The sequence below is a fragment of the Acomys minous genome (genome assembly GCF_964271855.1).
Source record: "Acomys minous genome assembly, chromosome: 2".
NCBI lineage: Eukaryota > Metazoa > Chordata > Mammalia > Rodentia > Muridae > Acomys > Acomys minous.
The window spans coordinates 134,056,656-134,076,978 of NC_140484.1; the positions used below are offsets into that span (position 1 = coordinate 134,056,656).

At 54.1% G+C, this 20,323-nt stretch overlaps 1 protein-coding gene and 1 pseudogene across 3 annotated transcripts; both read right to left on the minus strand.

Moving 5' to 3' along the window:
- Positions 1-2: 2 nt before the first annotated feature.
- INPPL1 (inositol polyphosphate phosphatase like 1) lies at positions 3-14,518 on the minus strand (the record flags this gene model as incomplete). Of its 2 annotated transcripts, XM_084769095.1 has the most annotated exons (28): positions 3-815; positions 927-1,060; positions 1,316-1,982; positions 3,350-3,490; positions 3,587-3,665; positions 3,908-4,063; positions 4,156-4,243; positions 4,706-4,794; positions 4,903-5,016; positions 5,477-5,566; positions 5,705-5,786; positions 6,097-6,185; positions 6,322-6,421; positions 6,518-6,656; positions 6,917-7,013; positions 7,659-7,776; positions 8,065-8,261; positions 8,380-8,482; positions 8,826-8,932; positions 9,029-9,179; positions 9,293-9,391; positions 9,494-9,583; positions 9,694-9,787; positions 9,982-10,122; positions 10,357-10,477; positions 11,269-11,419; positions 11,501-11,564; positions 14,337-14,518. In XM_084769095.1, the coding sequence occupies 28 exons, from the start codon at positions 14,516-14,518 to the stop codon at positions 725-727; spliced, it is 3,774 nt and encodes a 1,257-aa protein (XP_084625221.1). In that variant the 3' UTR covers positions 3-724. The 2 variants fall into 2 exon arrangements, with proteins under 2 accessions (XP_084625221.1, XP_084625222.1); XM_084769096.1 differs by lacking the exon at positions 927-1,060.
- Positions 14,519-14,650: 132 nt separating this feature from the next.
- LOC311590261 (folate receptor beta-like) lies at positions 14,651-19,563 on the minus strand (annotated as a pseudogene). The gene is made up of 4 exons (XR_014783599.1): positions 18,903-19,563; positions 18,673-18,813; positions 15,951-18,549; positions 14,651-14,725 (listed from the first exon to the last, which is right to left on the minus strand). The product of XR_014783599.1 is annotated as a folate receptor beta-like (transcript).
- Between the last annotated feature and the right edge of the window lie 760 nt (positions 19,564-20,323).

Consider the following 20,323-nt stretch of genomic DNA (forward strand, 5'->3'; position numbering starts at 1 on the left):
AATCCAAATAAAACTTAATTTATTGAAGACATCAACCCGGCAGCCTTTCTGAGTGCTCAAGATGGGACAAGCTGTTTGCAAAAACACTGTCCAAGAATGCGGTGGGAAACAGCGAGGCACACTCCCTCTCTACCGCAGGCTGCCACGCATTCCCTGGAAAAGAGCGCTGTGGACCAGAGGAACAGCCAGAACTAGGCAAATTGGCATTTTATGGCCGAGGTCCTGCCCCACCCCCAATAAAATTAATGTTCCCTCCCTCCCCAAAACCCACACAGAAAAACTTAAATAAACTCAGCCCGGTCCCGGGCTCTTCCTTCATTTCCGGACGGACGACGTCCCTAGAGTAGGAGTTGCAAGGAGGAACTCTACCCCTGTGGTTCAGGCCCGTGGGAGGGAAATGGAAACATCCGTGGAAGTGGGGACCCAGATGTGCCCAACTCCACTCCACGAACAACCCTGAAGGCTGGAAGTCTCCGCACCAGAGTACCCATCTGGTGCCAACCTTCGTAATTACCACAGGCTACTAAACTCCCTACCCTGGGCATAAAAGCTAGGTGGGGAGCACGCTGTCCTAATTAGAACGTCCCAAATAATTGGGCAGTAGGGAACGCTGATCCCCAATAAATAGATGTACTGCCACACCCCTCAGAACTTTTAAACCCCTGGCTGCACGTGCCCTTCCGGCTCTTGCTTTTTTTACAGCTCGGCGGCAGCATCTCGGCCATCACTTGCTGAGCTGCAGGGTGTCCAGAAGAAGGCGCTTGTGAGCAGGATCCTGCACCCCAGCTTCCTCCAGGTCTTCCTCAGTGATGTCACTGCAGGAGTAAGAGAGGCTGGGAGACCGGCTAGAAGGGTCCTAAAGGGTCCCGCAATCCCACCCTCGAGGCCAGACACCCCGCCCTATCCACCTCCAGCCCCGCCCCCACCTGAGAAACTCCAGGTCGTCCCAGCCATTGTGCACCAGGCCCTCCTCATAGCGTTCCAAGCCGATGGCCCGCAGCCAGGCACCCATGCCCGCCTCTCCCAGCCCGCCGGCCCGCCCGCCCTGCGGGCACGGAGCCTGAGGGAATAGGGCATGTTAGGGGGAGAACTAAGGGTGGCCTCCTCACAGAAACACGTGCAAACAGCCACATTCCACACATGCTCTGAGGGGAAAAGAGGCAGGGAATGGAACTGATCCCTGTGTCCCCCAAAGAGACCCATTTATCCAGCTGTAAGCAAAGGGGGGGGGGCGTGGACACCAGTGAGCTCTGAGTGGAAGGATGAAGGAAGGCATATCAGGTGCACACAGCCAGCGAGCTCTGGTCCAACACACCTCCTCCGCTAAGTCTTCTTGGATGCTCTCTCGGATCCGGGGTGGAGGGAAGCTGAGGGGCCTGCCATAATCCGACGGCCCTCGGGGAGGCTGCAATTCCAAGGGGCTGGGGAGGAGGGCTGAGCGTCCAGGCCCAGAGGCATAATCTACCTCGCTGAGTGTTCTGGCCATCTGCAGTACGGAGCAAGACCGGTCATCCCCGCTTGTAACCTCCCCCAAGAAAGTACTGGCAGGTGAGGTGCCTGGAGGCAGCGGTGGCCTTGGATGGGCCTTGGGAGGTGGTGGACCACGGGCCTCACCCCCACTTCGGCCCCTGACCACCGGCATTGACAAAGGATCCAGGCTAGGGGGCAGGAAGATGGCTGAGTCTGGCAGTGGTGGGGGTGGGAAATCTGGAGGAGGCAGCGTGCCCCCAGAGTCCTCATCTGATGAGCTCCCCTCTCCCACACGAGCGGTCCGGTGGAGCCCGAGCTGTGGAGCAGGCACTGTGATGGCCACTTTGTTCTTGGCGGCAGGTGGGACCGGGGCCCTGGCAAGGGAGGGAGGCTCCAGGGGCAGCAGCTGATGTGGGACCCCTTCTAGGACGTAGTAGGCGGGGTTATTGAAGCTGTTCTTGGGTGCTGGGGCTGCTGCACCTTCCTGCTCAGGGGGCCCCTCTGACTTCAACCTGGAATGGGAGCAGGAAAACAATGAGGACCCCAAGGTAAAGGCAGTGGGGCGCAGGGGAGGGAGATGGGAGAGGCGGGTGACAAGGGACCTGGGCCTAGGCTTGCTCACTCTGAAACTGGAAGGGGAGCCTTGAGCGGGAAACCCCGCCTCCTTTTACTCATCTGCACATTCTCAGCTCTTTTATGATTTTATGACATCTTTTATGATTTTTATGAGACCCTCAGCTCAGATGGGTGAAATGGTGAGACAAGCCTCTACTAAGGGTGACAGGAGATCAGAAAAGCCTCCGGGAGCAGGAGTGGACCCTTCTGCAGACTCCTACTCAGGCTCAGGTCCTCTGTGAGACAGGCTATCAAGTTTTAGCCCAGACAAACCTCCAACTTTCAGTTCTCCTGCCTGAGTCTTCCTGAGTGCTGGGAGGGTTCTGTATGTCAGGGGGCCCTGGGCCCAGGATACTGCTTTGTGGGAGGATGTTTTCTTGGCCCATTAGGTTTGGGAAACTAATTAAACAAACTGTATTTCTTTCTTGTCCACATTCTTGGAGCCTCTGCAAATACTTATGTACATAATACATAATAATGGGCATCTAAAAAGAAGAATTTAGCAAGAAGCACTCCTCAAACTTTGGGCCATGAACCCATTTCCAGTTGGGCCTTTTGTTGGGTACAGCCATCATAGGATGAAAATCTCAGGGTGAGCCTGGGCATCCTCCAAACCTCAAGCTGTGTCTTTTTTGTTTGTGTTTGTTTGCTTATTGTATTCATTTGTAGCTAAGAATGACTGAGAACACCCAGGCTTCCTGACCCACCTCCTAAGACTAGGATTGCAGGTATGGGCACTGTACCCCAGGGTCTCTCTGTGTATCCTTGGCTGTCCTGGAGTCGCTTTGTAGACCAGGCTGGCCTTGAACTCACAGTGATCCATCTGCCTCTGTCTCCTGAGTGCTGGGATTAAAGGAGTGAGCCACCACACCTAGCCTCACTTTTATTTTTTTTAAAGGCAAAATTAAAAGAAAAGACTAGAGCTGAGCGTAGTGGTGCACACCTTTAATCCCAGCACTCGGGAGGCAGAGGCAGGTGGATGGCTGGTGAGCTTGAGGCCAGCCTGGTCTACAAAGCAACTCCAAGACAGCCAAGGCTACACAGAGAAACTCTGTCTCAAAAACAAAAAACAAAACAAAACAAAAAAAACAACCCCCCAAAAACATAACAACAACAAAAACAAACAAACAAAGCAAAAACAAAGACTGATTGGGTTCCCCCTGAATCAGCCACTGTCACCCTGAGGTGTCAGAGCACTCAAGAGCCCTGACAGACACCAGACACGCACAGGAATGGACAGGGGACAGCAAGCTTCTCCTCTCACCTGGGGTTTAAGGGTTCCTCCCTAGGGGCTGCTCGGGGCGGGGCTGGGGGCCTGCCAGTCGGTGGTGGTTTTTCAGGCTCTTCAAACAACTTGGACAGTGGGCAGGAGGCCTCTGTGGAAGCTGGCTTGCGGCTCCCAGATCTGCCAGGAGTACAGAACGGAGGAAAGACAAGATGGACTGAACCAGGAGCTCCCAAACATGCCTTCCTGTGGTAACTCAACCTAAACCTAGCTTACCTGTGTTCCTGGCTACCTCGGGACACTGAAGGAGCCTTGCTTTTGGCGCCTGTCTCATCCTTATCAATGCTGATCCATTCTGGGGAGACACAGAGAAGAGAAACTTAGAGAGGACTTGGGGTCCTGAATCCCAGGACTATTAATGGACCCTGGGATGTCTACCCTTGAGCTATCCCCTTGGGGTAGACCCACTCAGTCAAGGCTGTAGAACCTTCTAGTACCACAGGATTCCAACATACTGCCACCCTGGGTCTGCTCCCACTACACCTGGCCCACACCACCACAGCACATGCCTCACACCCTGCCCAAAGGAGCCCCCACCATAGAGCCGCTCACGGGTGCCCAGGCGCTCCGTGGGCACCCGCACCTTCATGGAGCCACGGATGTTGCCTGTCTCTTCTCCACGGTGAGACAGAAAGGTCAGGAACTGCTGGGCCGTGCTGCCAATCATGGATTTGAGTGCAACCACACACTCCCCTAAGGAGTAGATGCAATAGACAGGCACATTGTCAGACCTCTCTAGGGTACCACCTGGTCTCTGTGCCCCTGGGCCTCCCGTTGCCCCTCACCATAGGATTCATAGCCATCCATGGACTTGACCGTGAGTAGGAGATGCTGATCCTGCAGATACTCGATGTCAGCCAGAATTGGCTTGAGCTGAGAAACAGAGAGACCCAGTGAGGAACGGTGCCCTTCCCACAGCAATCCCGGCCCCACTTACCCCTTTCCTAAGGCTCACTCTTAAAGACACAGCCCTGCATGGCCTTTTAGACACAGCCCTGCATGGCCTTTCATAGCATTCAACATCACTATAACTAATTAATTTCCTGTGCCCTCAATGGACAATATTAGACATTTATCGAAGGCTCAGGAAGCATCTGAATAAACAAACTATAACTTGGCTCCACAGGTCCCAAAGGGGCACCTGCCTTTATCCTTACTTGTATGCAAAAGCATACGCAGGCATCCCCCTCCAGCCTCGCCCCACCCCCCTGCCACCCTCCACCCCCTGCCATCCCCCCCCCCCCCCCCCGCCTCCCCAGGAGCCCCGCAATGTGCTCTGCCTCTTGCTCTCTGTAACCCTTCATCTACAAGTGTGGGCCCCTCCTACAGCCTCACCGTGGGCAGTTGACGGGAGGACCACTGCACTTTGAGGAAATTGATGTTGTCACTGCTCTGAGCATCGTTCTCGAAGCTCTTCTTGTACTCTGGGGTGAAGATGGGAGGAGGACCCAATGAGGAGCAGCTGACCACTCTGGGCAGCCTTTGACGTCCCACTCTCTCTGAGCCCACAGGCAGCAATGGCCCCCTCTCACCTTCCAAGCAGGTAGAATAGAACTCAATGAAGAACTTGGTACGGCTGGCCGTCTTCACAATGGCCTCGATGCTCTCAAACTCAATGTAGGCCTGGTCTGAGGTCTTAGAGAGCCCTGAGGGAGTAAGAGAAGAACTGTAGGCCAAAGTGGCACTCAGGACAGAAAAAACGAGGGGTCAAGCAGATCTGAAGATAAGGCAAAAAGGAATCTCCCAATGCTAAACCAGTATCAGATCCCCACACACCCAAACCCAGGGCAGAAAGACAGGCCAAGAGTGAAAGGTCCATGTCAGAGGACATGGGGACCAGGGTGAGTGCTTCTAGGCTCGTCTGTCAACACCATGCCACATCTGCAGGCATACTCAAGGCACATGTGTGACAGACACAAACACACTAGTATGTCATTCCTCAGCTGGCGACTGACGTTCACACAGCCTTACATAGCATAGGTTCAGATACACCCCTGTGTTCACATGAACACACACCCGAACACATATGTGTGGTCGGTCAACTCCATCACGTCCCTAGGCCACACTGTCTATGCCCCTCCCACGTCTCCACATCAGAAGAGGCACCTTTCTTGGAGATGAACTGGGAAGTAACTCCAACCTCAAATGTCCCAAACACAGGAGAATGGTCGCTGGTAACAATGTCATCAGTGCAGCCTGTTTAGGGGGACAAGAATGGGGGGGGGGGGGTCGGCGCTCAAGAGAACTATCCTCGCTCTCTGCCCCTACTTCCCAAAGGAGGGCTGAAGCAGAAGAGTGACCAGCCAGGGTCTCCTGTAACCAAGTGGTGCTGACCGTAGGAGTTGCAGATGATGTGGGTTTCGGGGTAGGATTTCCACAGAATCCGGTCACACCACGAGGGCACATTGGTCCGGACCTGTGGCAGGAACAGCAATTGGGTTAACGCTGTCAGCTGGGAACCTTGACACGGGCCCCGCCCAGACACGGGCCCCGCCCAGACACGGGCCCCGCCCAGAACTGACAAAACGCCACTCTTCTTCTGTTACTGGACCCAGCACCTGCCTCTTCCTTGGATTCCCAAAATACTCAACATCACCCCCCAAAGGCCTGGGGGGGGGGGAGCATATAAACTTGAGTAGTAACTGCAGAGACCCAGATTCTAGGCACCCCGTCTCTTAACTTTCTGAAGCTGAGGAAGGGTTCTCTCGTCTATCTTTTTCACTCACCCCAGTTGGTTTCTGCTTGTGCCAAGCATATGTGTCCCGGGAACCCCGTTCATAGCGGTAGGTGGGTGGGAAAGAGATCTCCTCCTCACCTAAAGAGAGCAGACGACGTGTTAAGTCCTATACACACACACACACACACACACACACACACACACACACACACACACACAGTCGTAGGTCCAAAGACCCAGGGCCCTCAGGGAACACTGCCAGGCCCTCACTCACTGAATCGAAGGAAGACTTTATGCTTCTCGCGTTCCAGGTTGAGCTGGTCCACCCTGAGCAGAGGCTCAAACTCTCTCCTACTAATGTAGTTCAGGATCTCCTGGGGTGCAGATACAAACACCAGAGGCTTGCCTCTTGAGAAGAGCCATGCAAGCCTCCCTCCCAACACCCTCCTTTACAGCGGCCCTGCCGCTACCTGGATATCCATGTCCAAGCGGTAGTTTAGGTCCCCAAACCAGAAGAGATGAGTGAACCGCAAAGAGATGTCAAAGGCACTGAGCTGCCGATCACCCAGCGAGAGCAGGCGCAGGATGTCCAGATAATTCTGGTTCCGCCTACAGTGGAGGGGCCACGGCAGATCGCCAGAGTCAGGAAGCATAAAGGTAAGAAGTCTTGGAGGGGGGCAGGGACGGGGCAGGGATGAGGGGCCCTACAAATGGAGGAAGCAGGTAGGGGCAAGGCTACGGTCAGGCGTAGACAAGAGGGGTTCTGAGAGATTGGGGGTCTCTGGGGAAAGGCCTGGGCTACAGGGAGAGGAACGGGGCTCAGGAGAGTGGAGGATAAGGAAGGAGACACAGAGAAGGGCGTCTCTCACCGGGTAGTCTTCTCATTCCCTGAGGTGAGATGGCAATTCACGAAGCCAAATGAGGTGCCATTGAACATGAAGGAAACGCCCACTGCTCCCTTATTCCCTGCCAGAGCAAGAAAGAGAGGAATCCTGAAGAGTGGTCAGCTAAAGATGGGTCCCAAATGTCCTTTTTCCCTAAAGCACCAGACACACACACACACACACACACACACACACACACGCACGCACGCACGCACGCACGCACGCACATGCATACTTGCAGACACACGTGCACACACACATGCACATGCACAGACACACATGCGCGTGCACACACACATACAGGCACACATCTCTGCCCTAGGGGTCCTCCTTGGGGCTGGAAGAGATTTAGAATGAGAATGTCTAAGCTCAAAGCTCAAAGTCACCTATATGTAGCCGGGCATGGTGGCGCACGCCTTTAATCCCAGCACTCGGGAGGCAGAGGCAGGCGGATCGCTGTGAGTTCGAGGCCAGCCTGGTCTACAAAGTGAGTCCAGGACAGCCAAGGCTAACACAGAGAGACCCTGTCTCGAAAAAAACAACAACAAAAAAAAAACCCAAAAAAACAAAAAAACAAACAAAAACAAAAAACAAAAAAACAAAAAAAGTCACCTATATGTGAGAAAACTGAAACCAACAAGAAGAGGGGGGCACCCTGAGAGGAGGCAGGGGGCATGCACAGAAACACTGCCCCCCCCTCAGTCAGAGGCCCACCTGCCCTGCTCACCCAGGGTGTTGGCGATGCCGGTCTTCACACTGGATGTGCTGACGTGGCTGATGCGGTTCTCGTGTTCTGGCTTGACCAGCACGGCCACCTTGATGTTCCAAAGTGACTGCATGGCAATCTGTGGAGAGCGTGTAGGGGTCATCCGTGCCCCAGGCTGAGGTCCTCTGCCCGCATGGCCCTCGCCTAACATCCACACTGCCCTGTCTCTTTCTAGAGTGAACAAGAAGAGCATCCTGTCCTGTGGCATGAATAACTCATGAAACTCAAGTTCAGTCTCCCAAAGGAAACAGCCGGGCTTAGAGGGAGAGCCCTGTCAACCATACTTCCCAGGGCCAGCCATGAAGTCAAGCAGAGAACACGAGGTCTGTGAGAACAAAGGGGCCAGGCACCGTAACCCCCCTCTCACCGCGCGGTAATCCAGATCTGTAAGCTCCTTGAGGCCCCCGCGCAGCAGATCTAGCCACTCTCTGTCACCCACTGAGTTCTCCTGAGTCCCAAAGACATAGATATCGTGGGGTATGGCCACTGTGACCTCATCTAGGGCCTTGCCCAGTCCCTTCGATGTGAACCAAGATGTCACGTTTTTTGGAGGTGGGACACTTCCTGGAGGGGGAGCAGGAGCGGGAGGCAGCAGGAGTTAGAGGGGTGGGTCACACCCCTGTCCTGGGGCCCGGCCTCCTCCTCTCCCACCGTAACCCCGTAACCCCGGCCGGGGCCTGACCCATGTTCCAGGTGCCTATGAAGACAGAGATCATGTCGGGCTCATCCTGCTTTGAGTGCTTATTCTTCATGAGCTGCAGAAGTTGGCAGAAGGCTTCTCGCTTCTAGTGGGGAGTTAGGGATGGCGGGCAGGGGGGACAGGGCACATAGCAGCCAGTCAGGGATAGTAGGCACCCCGCAATCCCACCTTTCCAGGGGGAACACCCTGCTTTGTGGTTTGTGGGAGGCATCATGCAAGAAGGGTGGGGTCGTGTCTGAGGTTCCCCCCACTGCACACACACTGTGAAAGCACTAACAAGCGCTTATAGATTCTCAATACCCACCCTGCCAAGGACAGGCCCACCCACACCTCATATGCCAATAGGAAACATCTTATGGAGACTCCAGTAGCCCGCTCCCCACACACCCCCCCCCATACCCCATGGCCTGGCACAGGCTGCAACTCACCCGGGCACTGACAAAGATGAAGTCCTTGCGCTGAGTCCGATCTTTCTCCTTTTCAAACACAACCCCGAGCTTGTTCTGAACACGCTGGGATTTAATGAGCTGCCGGACTAAGGGAACAGAAGAGGAGTCATGCAAACCTGTGCTATCCGACCGACCGAGGGCCCTGCCCTGCCCCACGTCTCCCGACTCTGGCCCTAGCTCACTTCGGTCATGCGTGAAGGTTGTCCAGTCCTCCTGGGAGTCCCGCTGTCTCCTCAGCAACACTAGCCTCCCACCCTCCACATCCACACTCAGTGTGAACTTCTGGGACTTCCCGATCTTGGTCAGATCACTCAGTGTCACATCCAGCTTCACCTGTGAGACAAGAGACAAGAGACAAGAAAGGCTGCTGCCCAGACCTTAGACAGGCGGTACCCACTGGGGCCTCCAGCCATCTTTTGACCCATGAGGCCCCACCTGCCATGTACCTCAAAAGCCTGCACGGGGATGGTCTTGGCCTTTCGTGTGGAGGGCTGCAATGGAGCCTGAGGCACCGTGGAGCTCATGTCCTGCAGTGCCTTCAGGGCCTAGGGGGAGTAGGGAAAGGGTAAGGTAAGGTGACAGGGACGGGCACAGCTGATACTGATATAAGTGACTTGCAGGGGCAGGTAAGGGCAGGGCCACTCCACCTTCTTCTGGATGCCTGACAGGAAGTCCTTTAGCACAGACAGCTTCAACACAAGGCTCTCCAGCTCTTGCTCTCCAGTCTGTGGTAAGCTCTGCCCAGGAGAAATAAGGGTGGTACACACAGTTCCTAAGCAGAAGTCCCAGTCCCCACGCACAGCTCCGAGGTAAGTCCCACCCCCTGGAGGCCGCCCTACAGTCCCACCTGCTGCTGCAAAAGGCGGGTCACCATGGGTGAGCTCTGCTGGTCAAACACCTTTGACAGGATCTCCAGGCCTGACAGGACCTTGTCCACCTCACTAGGGAAGACACTGGGGTCAGAATGCCTACTCTCACCTCTATTCACGCCATCCAACATGGCACAGAGTGTGGCACTTCCACCGTCAGCACATAGCACCAAGGTACAGGGGAGGAAGTCAGGACACCGTGGACGGCTCACCGTTCAAGGTCTGAGGGCCAGAATGTGGCGCATGGGCTCAGCCATCCCAAGTACCTGTGTAGCCTTCGGCATGAGGTGACGAGGGTACGGGTGAGGTGGGGCAAGTTGCTGGCTCCGCCTCGTACAGCCTCCAGGTCCAGCCCGTAGCTGCCCTTCAGGTACTCATGTGACACAGTGCTGAGTCCATTAGGGGTGCTTCCAGGAGAGATGAAGAATCAGGGGAGGCCCTGCCGACTGCCAAAGCACCCCTACTCTGTCCAGCACCTCAAGTACTGGAGGCAATCAGAGTGGAATACGCCAGAAGATCTGTCTCTGGGGCTGAGAGGGGATGGGGTCCCCAGGAGGGAGGCTTAGATGGTCGTTCAGATAGGCAAACAGTTCTCAGAGAAGGGACTTCCTGCTCAGCAGAGGGGACTAGGAGGGTCTCACCTCTCAGCTGCTGGAGTTGCAGGCGTCTCCGGGGATGGCAGGGGGCTGTTGGGCCCCCCAGGGGCAGACGTGCTGGTAGAGCCTGAGCGCGGGGGTAGCGGGGGCTTCTCATCCTCCACATCTGTGGACAGTGAGCAGTGAGAAAGCAGTGTGGACTCAGGGTTACGTGGCAGGGGTTTGTCCCGGCCTTCAAAGGCTTCCATAAACAAGATGGTATAGAGTGAGGCACCAAGGTTAGGAGGAAGTGGACCTTCAGGGGAGGTAGGCCTGAGAAGAAGGGGTGGGAAGAAACAGGAAGAGTCAAGGGGCAGGCAAGGAAGGGATTTTCGTGTGTGTGTGTGTGTGTGTGTGTGTGTGTGTGTGTGTGTACGTTTGTATGCATGCATGCACACATACATGTGTGCTATTCATTCATGTGAATGTTAGCATGGATTTGTGGGTGTGTGTCTCTAGGGATGAAGATTGATATTGAGTGGCTTCCTCCTTTACCTTGTTTATATATTTATATATCTATATATTTATATAAACTTTACCTTGTTTATATATTTATATATTGAGGGAATCCCTGCCCAAGGACACCACATCTACCCAGCTTTTTTTTCCCCTTTAACGTTTTTCAAGACAGGGTTTCTCTGTATAGCTCTGGCTATCCTACACTCACTTTGTAGACCAGGCTGGCCTCCAACTCACAACCATCCGCCTGCCTCCCAAGTGCTGAGATTAGGGGTGTGAGCCACCCCACCCAGCCCTACCCAGCTTTTTTTTTTTTTTGTGGGGTCTGAGGATCTGAACTCCCCTCTGATCCTGGAACTTAATGTGGTACGTGCTCTACCCACTGAGCTATTCCGTGCCCCCGCCCCGCCCCCACCCAAGGAAGGGATTTTTTTTTTCATGCTGTGAGATGAGCAATACCTGAAGCATCTCGGTCATCTGGTGGGTCTGGCTCTCGCTCCCCCTCTACAGGCAGCAGCAGGGCACAAACAAGACCCTGGTTGGGCTGTGCATACAGGCCTATGAGCTCACCCAGGGTCTGGAAGCGGCGCACAGGAACACCCTGTGAGGTCTGGACCAACAAGGATGGGAGAGTCAGCCAACAGGTCTCCACGCCTGAGGCTAAACCAAAATTAGAGGTCTGAGCTCCTACCTGCACAGCCAGGAAGTCCTCTCCATCTGGCAGAATTCGGTAAGTGTGCACATGCTTTTGATACCTAGTGGCAAAGAAGGGACCGGAACCTGTCACCCCTAGGCTGGCGTCTGAATACCTGCATTTCTTCCTACTTACTCCTGCTGCCACGGAAGCCCCTCATCCTAGATTTTCTTCTTCTTTTCTTTTCTTTCTTTCTTTTTTTCTTTTTCTTTCTTTCTTTCTTTCTTTTTTTTTTTTTTTTTTTTTTGTTCTTCGAGACAGGGTCTCTCTGTGCATCCTTGACTGTCCTGGACTCGCTTTGTAAACCAGGCTGGCCTCGAACTCGCAAGTGCTGGGATTAAAGGCATGCGCCGCCGCCACCACCACCCGGCCCCTCATCTTAGATTTTCTAAAACCACTTGTCCAGGCTGCACAGGGTTAATGATAGGGCCAGTCAACTTCCACCCTCTTAGTATTGCCAACAAGAGCAATAACCAGATTCCCCCCGCCCCCCCACTCCCAGAGCTACACAGACTCTACACCCACCCACCCACCCCAAGGCCTGGGAAGCAACAGGCAGCTCTTTTGTGGCCTCTACAGCTGTCTAAACAGCCCCTCTGGGCTGTGGTACCAGTCTGGGCCCCCCGCCAGAGTAAAAGTCCTCAGCAGCCTGCTTAGATCCTATTTGCATGCACAGGCAATGTGCTAACACACGTGTGGGGCTCTGTCTGTGTTTATGTTGGTGTCTGGCTCCATTGGAGCTTGGTGTGTCAGGGTAGTTTTATAGAGGATTGTAGGGGCATCAACCTAGGGCCTTGCTTTCTCTCCTCAAGCATCAAGAAACTGGAATGACCCCAGGGGGGATCCCCATGGGGGACTCAGGCTCTAGGAACCCCACGCCAAGAGGGGTGCTAACAGATGGCAACGGCAGCTGAGCAGGTGACAGCTGAGCTAGGCACAGACTAAGTAGGGGGGTGGGGTGGAAGGGTTCCCTTGGCCTCCACACCTCAAAGAGGCACTGTGGTCTCTGTCTATGCTGGGCAGAAGTGAATGTTGGCTCCAGAGAGGACCAAACACCACAAGGTCATTTTCTCCCTAAAGCTAGATCTACCTTAATCAGGGGATGTTACTTTGTGGTGTCTGGATCTGTATGTATGACAAGAGCCTTCCAGTAACCAAACCCTGGCTGTGTTATGCATCCCACATAGCTTACTTCGTATTCACACAGCAAAGTAGATACATTACTATTTCCATTCTCCAGATGAGAAAACTGGGGCTCAAAAAGAGAAAGAAAAAATAAAAAAGATCTGTCCAAGGTCACAGGACAAATAAAAGGTAGGGTTAGCTGGCATCTGAAACAAGAGGAGAGGCCAGTTTGTCTGTCAGGGCAGAGGTGGGTCTTGAATGTTATTTGTGTACATGTGGTGTGTGTATATAGGTAAGCATGTATTTGGGAAACCTAAGACACCACCCACTTCTGATCCTTTCTGACAGGCTCCTGAAAGCTGAAACTTGCCCCTTATAAACACACGCACACACACACACACACACACACACACACACACCAGATCCCCACGCCCCCAAACGCTTTCTCCTGACAATGAAACCAAGATCTCTCCTCACTGGGACAATACTTCCTTAACCAGACAAGGCCCCAGCTGTCCCCCTCCCACTCGGACAGCTGATCCAGCACCTGCCCCTGTCCCCTCCCTAATTAAGGGCTCTGTCTAGAGGTGGCTAGGAGGCAGGAGTCTTGGGATTTTCATGGGCGTAAGATGTCTGGCTTTAGTTTCTCCGCACTGAGTGTGCCTCAGACTTGCTGCAGATGCTGAGGTTTATAGGACCCCTTACTTGGCGGGTCAACTTGTCTACTGCTGGCCTTTGGGACCCCATAATCCTTCGTTGTCTTAGGACCTATCAAATATGTAGCAACATCTCTGGCTTCTGTCCACCAAATGCCCACAGCCCCATCCCGAGAATGACAATAAAAAAAAAATGTTCCCTGTAGGCTAGGCCTGTGCATCCCCAAAGATGTCAGAAGGAAACAGAGAAAAAGACAGGACAGAGGAAATGGGTCGTTTACGACTATTTCCACTAAATCTAAGCACGGCAGGCCCTGAAGCTTCCCACAGACACACACTCAGGGTTGAACTGTGGAGCAAGGAGGACAGGTCAGAAACAAGACTGAAAAGCAGAAAGTACACCACTACCACGCATCGATGCCAAGTACAGCCACAGGGCCAAGCCCACTCAAAGGACTGCCAAGTCGAGCTTTACACTCAGCACCCATTCATGGCCAGATAACCAGGGCTCAATCCAGAGCCAAGAGAGACTCACTCATTGATTCATGACATGAAGGTCTGCCTCCACAGGGCTTCACCCTGTCTCTGTTGCCTCTCCAAGGCTGCCTCTCAACACACACTATTCCACCCCACCCCACAACCATATATAGACGCAGACTTCTAAAAAAATTGCCGGGCATCCAAACACGGGTCCCTCTGCCCTCTATTGCCTACCACTCAGTGCTTTAAAAAGAACTGCTCGCACGCGGAACTTATTTCCTCTGTACATTTGGGGCACTGGGGGGAAATCTAAGCGGGTCTGCCACAGTCGGCCAGCATTTCTTCCCATCGCATCCACCCTGGGCTTCAGAACTCTGGCCTCAGGCCTCAGAAAGTACTCTCAGACACAGCAGGAAGTGCTCCCCTGTATCCTTCCTCCAACCAGCGAGAAAGTCAAGGTCTCTACTGGAGTGGAAGCGCGGCTGCAGCCCCCACAGCTCCAGTCACCCCACTACCACGGTCACCACCACCGCCACCACCGAGGAACATTCGCACGCGCCCGCCCTACTCACAGGACGCAGAGTGCGAAGGCCCCCGCCACGCTCTCGCTGTCTCGCACCAGGAAGCTGCCATCGCGGCCCGCCCGAGCTAGCAGCTCCTCCGCCGCAGCGCGGCTCAGGTCGCGGTGATACCAGGCAGGAGCCGGGCTGCCCAGCGCACCCCCGGGACTCGGTGCCCCACACACTGAGGCCATGGCCCGCGCCGGGCTCACCGCCGCCGATGCCAGCCACCTCGCGCCATCTGCCCGGGGATATTGGGGTCGAGGCTGGGGCCGTGCCCGGCTCCCGGGCCCAAGGATCCACCAGCCGGAGCGAACCCGGGTATCGGGCTATACGCTCTGCCCCGCCGGCCGCCTCGATCTCCTCCACGCAGCCGCCGCCGCCCGCAGCGCCGGCCTCAACTTGAAGAGAAAGAAAAGTTTGTTCAGAGGCGGCGGGGGAGGGGCAGGAGCAGAGCTAGGAGCTGGCCGGTCCCCTCCCCCTCCACTCGGCCCAGAGCCCGGGCCGCCCCTGCCCCCAACCTCTCCACAAGGACGATGCCCCCACCGCCCTCCAGGACCCGCACTTTTCAAGCTCCACAATTATCTTGTCCCCCACCCCAAGAAGATCCAGTTCCCCGGTACCCGCTCCCGGACAACTTTTGAGTCCCAGCTCCCACTGGTGAATTCAACCCTTTGAACGATTCGCGAGCAGATGACCCCTAAGTCTGATTCTACCACACATCCCTTCTACTCGGCACTCCCACATCCTTGCGGGATCGAGGTTCACAAAGGAAGGGTCCAGGATGAACATCCCCAACCAATACCCCCACACACATCCAAGCGAACAAGTTATTCCAACTCTTGTTGAGATCAGAGCCCCTCAGACCTGAACCCCAAACTCCCGACCCCTGACACACTGCACAAGATCCCTTCCAAAGGGGTCCGATACCCTACCACACACACCCGTGCCCGAGGTCCAGTATCCTCAAGTCCCTCACGCACCCGTGGCCGCAGGCCCTCCAGCCTGGCAGAACCCTTCCCCCATCTCCGCCAAGTTCCCTGGCACCACGCCCCACACCCGCAGGCTCGGGTTCTGCAGTCCCAGACCTGGAGGACCCCCTTAGACCACCTAGAAAAAAGTTCCCTCAAGTCCTAGCGCCTCAGCTGCCAAGCGCAGACCCCACCTCTGGGGCGACTCTGGTGGCTCCTAGCCCGGGGAAGCCGCCTTGGACTCCCCGCGGCCACTTAAGATGGCCATCCGCCGCCACTGTGCACCCCGCGCCTTCCGCCCCGCCCGCGCCCCGCCCCCGGAGCCCGGGCTGCCCTGCGCCCCGCCTCGTCCGCCCGCGTCCGGGTCCCCGCCGCTCGCCCGCAGAGTGACCTCGGGCCAATCTTGGCTCTTCGATGCGCCTAGGCTTCCCGCTTTCGACAACTAGGGTAACGTTACGAGGGCGGACTCAATGGGGCTCTGCCTGTAAAGCTCGCGGCCAGGCACGCAGCGTGCGCTACGGGACGGCGGCTATTTTTATTATTAATTAAGGAGTAACGAAGGTGACAGCTGTGTAAACTGTAAAGCGCGACTGGGGACTGAACGGGTATTATTAGCACCGCCTCCGCCCCGGCTACTCCCTCCAAATCAACAAACTTGCGCCTCGGTGAGCCAGGTGCAAGCAGGGAGCTCTGGAGACCAGGGCTGCCAAGACTTTGCCCATCCACCTTCCCTTGGGGCGGAAAGGGGGACGCGGCAGAAGAAGATGGGCGGAACCCCAACGGGGCTCGGGCCCGCCCCATTTCCCCCCTAAAAAAAGACCTGGATGGTGGCGGCGTCTCCAGGGATTTCTCTTCCTGCCCCGCCCCTCTGCCCCCTGGTTCCTTAAAGGCGCAGGCCTCGAGCCGCTTGTCTACAGCCACCAACTCTCGGGAGACTGTCGGAGCATCCCTTTAACCTGGGAGAGAACTTTCGCTTTGGTAAATTGAACCTGTTGACCGCGGCTGGGGTCAGCCCTGAGGAGTTTTCCTCTGATTCGAAACTGCCTTGGCTTAACTCAGCGGGAACAAAGCCTGGGACGACGTGAGGAGGGGTCTGTAGGGGCCTTCCAGACCAGATAAATGGAATAACAGATCCTCTTCCCCACCTACCTGTTTCTCCTGGTCCTGCTAGGGTTTAAATAAAATAACTCATCCTCCCGTGTGTACCCAACTTCTCCCCGATCTTTTGGCAGGGGCACCGTAGGTCTACGGATCTGCAAGTTGGGCTCTAGCCTGAACTATTGGTGTACTGTTATCAGACCCTTGCTTCGCGGGAGTATATAACTGTGGTGGGGATGTAGAGACAGAGAAGTCCCCAAGGTGGGAAGAGAGGGCGCAGGAGACCCAGAGATCAACTAAAACCTAGATCCTGGGATGTGCAACGACTAAGCAAGCAGGGATCCTTACTGCCCAGGCCTGTAATCCTGGCCCTCAGCAGGCAGACGCAAGAGGATCTCTAACCAGTTGGAAGCCAGCTTTCGTGGTCTAGAGTTCTAGGCCACCCAAGGCTACACGAGAGATCCGGCCTCTAAGAAAGAAAGGAGAAGGAGGAGGAGAAAAGCTGTCACAACCCTCCAAAATCAACATAGTTACAGTTCCCTGAGAGGACAGAGATGCTAAAGGATGGGCCATTGGGGCTGATGGCTTAGCAGGTAAAGGTGCTTTCCCCAAGTCTGAAGAATGGAATCCCAGGGACTCGCATGGTGGAAGGAGAGAGCTCGTGCATCTTGTCCCTCGGACTTCCACACTTGTGACAAGGCACCCATGCAGCCACCCATACCCACGCACGCACCCAAAATAAACACAAATGCAATCAGACGAAGGACAGGGTGCTTCTGCCTTTGGGAAGCCTCTAATGGTTTCTAACCCTCATAGGCGTCATCTGCAGAACACAGCAGTGGCCCAAATGCAGGCTAACATTTCCTCTGCATCCTCCAGACTGTCTTCCTAGTGGACTACATTCCTCGTCCAAGGGGCCCACGCACAGTCAGTCTACCTCACGGTAGGCAGTGTGACTTTTACCCCCTTCCTCCAGAACCTTTGCTGGACTCCTTATTTCCAGCTCTCCTGCTGTAAGTGGAGTACGGGGCTAAGCAGGCACGTGGTGGGAATAGGGAATGTGTTTGTTTTTTGGTTGTAGACAATGTCTCTTATATCCCACGTTGGCCTCAAGCTTGCCATGTAACCATCAGTGACACCGAACTCCTGTCCTTCTTGCCTCGTCCTCCCAAGTTCTGGGACCCCAGGCCTGTGCCACCACCTAGGCCTTCCTGAACTCTAGACAAGCACTCTTCCAACTGAGTTACGTTCTCGGCCCATGATGGGGTAATGTTTGGGAAGGATACAAATACGAAATCCTGCATCTTCCTCTCATTTGGGGCCCCAGAAGCAACTGATTCTTTGGGTTTTTGTTTGTTTGTTTGTTTGTTTTGTTTTTTGTTTTGTTTTGTTTTGTTTTGAGACAGGATTTCTCTGTGTAGCTTTGGCTGTCCTGGACTCACTCTGTAGACCAGGCTGGCCTCGAACTCACAGCGATCCTCACCTGCCTCTGCCTCCCGAGTGCTGGGATTAAAGGCGTGCGCCACCACAGCCCGGCTAGCAACTGGTTCTTATAGACTACTAAAGTGTAGACACTTGGTTCACCCACCTTCTGGGGGGGAGGGGAACCTCATTATCAACTTTTATATAGTGACAGTGGGGATTGGAATACTCTTATTAGCTCACCCACAAACTCACAATGACTAGAATTCATTAGACCCAGATGGGTCACAAGTTTACTAAAAATGACTGCTGTAGGAACCCCAAGCCTCACCTTGGAGCAGGAACTGGATGGCAAAGGAGTGGAATGGAAGCAGGCTTAAGACTTCCTCATTCTTTGAGGAGTTGAGCTGAGGTGAGAAGCCTAGAAAGAAGACTGCCTCAGCCAAGGAGCCACAGTGACAGCACTGGGGTCAGGCTGGGCACAGGAAGCACCGCTGCATGGGCCACAGCCCCAGTCGTCATAAAGAAAAGAAGCGTAGAACTTCACTGCCTCCTCGGTGGGGTCACCCTGGCTTGGGTCAAGCCCCATCAGGGAGGCATCAGCCACGTCCTCTGCTGTAGGTGCTGAGCTTGTGGGAGTGACTCCAGAGCCCCTCACAAAGGCTGGCTGCCTGGCGTGGGGAAGTGGTACTGAAATGTGCAGCAGAATGCTGTGTCCCACCTCTTCTTAATACCTGTAGGCAGAATCATTATGGACCCTAGGGTCAAAACTCCCTTCTGGTCTCCCCACAAATCCTTAATCTCCCCCCCCCCACTTTCCAGCCCCTACCTCCATCTCTCTATCTCTAGGTCCTTACCTGAGGTCCAGTCCCAGCCTTTTTGCCAGTCTGTCGTGCAGGTAAAGGAGGTACGGTAGGTAGGCTTCCCACCACTCCTGTCAAGTCCTCTTTACTTAACAGAATGTCCAGAGAGCGTTCTTTACGCCAGTTCTGTTCCACCTGGGTAGAGGGGCTGTTGGCAGCTGTAGCTAGAAAGACCCTGAGCCCAAGGGTAACCCCTCTAAAGTGTGCAAGGGAAGCATCCTTACCTGCTGGATCCAAGGCCAAAGGCTGGGGAAGCACTCATACAGACAGGTGTCTTAGATGAAGTGATGCTGGAAGCAGGCGCCATCTTCCTCCCACAGTGATCCCGGTTGAAACTGGTACGCACAGGAGTTGGTCTTTGTGTAGAGCCCCGGGCTGGTGTTGACTGTGCAGCAGGCATTTCTCTTCTATGGGCGACACCAGTTGGAAAAGGCACGGGGCTGAGTCTCTCAACCCTACTATGTGCCTCATGGCACCTTCCAGCCTTGCTTCATTTGGTCCTTACTTCCTGCCCCCGACTGCCTGTTCTGTGAACACTTACCACAAAGGTCCCTCTATCCTAGAACTCCAGGATCCCATCTCTAGAGAGATATAATTACCACAGTCTAAGGGAGAAGCTAGAGGAGCCTTGTCTTTGGGATAATAGCTTATTTATTTAGCTCTTCACAATTTATAAAAACTCTTTTCAGCCAGCCGTGTTGGCAGCATGCCTGCAATGCCAGCATTCAGGAGGCTGAGGGTGGAGGACCATGAATTCAAGACCAGCCTATTCGACATGGATGAGACTCTATCTAAACAAATAAAACATGCCCCGTAACCATGGCACATGCTTACAAAACCAGCACTCTGAAAAAAAAAAAGTGGAGGTAAGAGGAACAGGAAGGATTCAAGGGCGTCCTCAGTCACATCCTAAGTTCAAAGCCAGCTTGGGCTATATAAGACCATATATATATATAGAAAAAAACAATCTTTTAAAACTTCAAAATGGGCTGGAGAGATGGCTCAGAGTTTAAGAACACTATCTGTTCTTCCGAAGGTCCTGAGTTCAATTCTCAGCAATCACATGGTGGCTCACAACCATCTATACTGTGATCTGATGCCCTCTTCTGGCCTATAGGTGTACATGCAGGCAGACCCTGTATACATAATAATAAATAAGTAAATCTTTAAAAAAAAAAAAAAAAAAACTCCAAAAACGAGCCAGGCATGATATAGCACCTTTAATCCCCGCACCTGTGAGACAGAAGCAGGCAGCTCTCTATGACTTCAATGCCAGCCTGATAGCTTGGTCTACATAGAGTTCCAGTCTCTTCATCTGTTCATTTACTTTTTTATTTTATTTATTTTGGTTTTTTCTTTTTTTCTTTTTTCTTAAGATTTATTTATTATGTTTATAGTGCTCTGCCTTCTTGTACCCCTGCAGGCCAGAAGAGGACATCAGATCACATTATAGATGGTTGGGAGCCACCATGCGGTTGCTGGGAATTGAACTCAGGACCTTTGGAAGAACAGATAGCGCTCTTAATCTCTGAGCCATCTCTCCAGCCCCTATAAGTTGTTACAGTTATAAGTTGCTGTGTGCATTCTGGGAACTGAATTCAGGTCTTCTGTAACAGCAGTAAGTGCTCTTAACTGCTGAGCCATC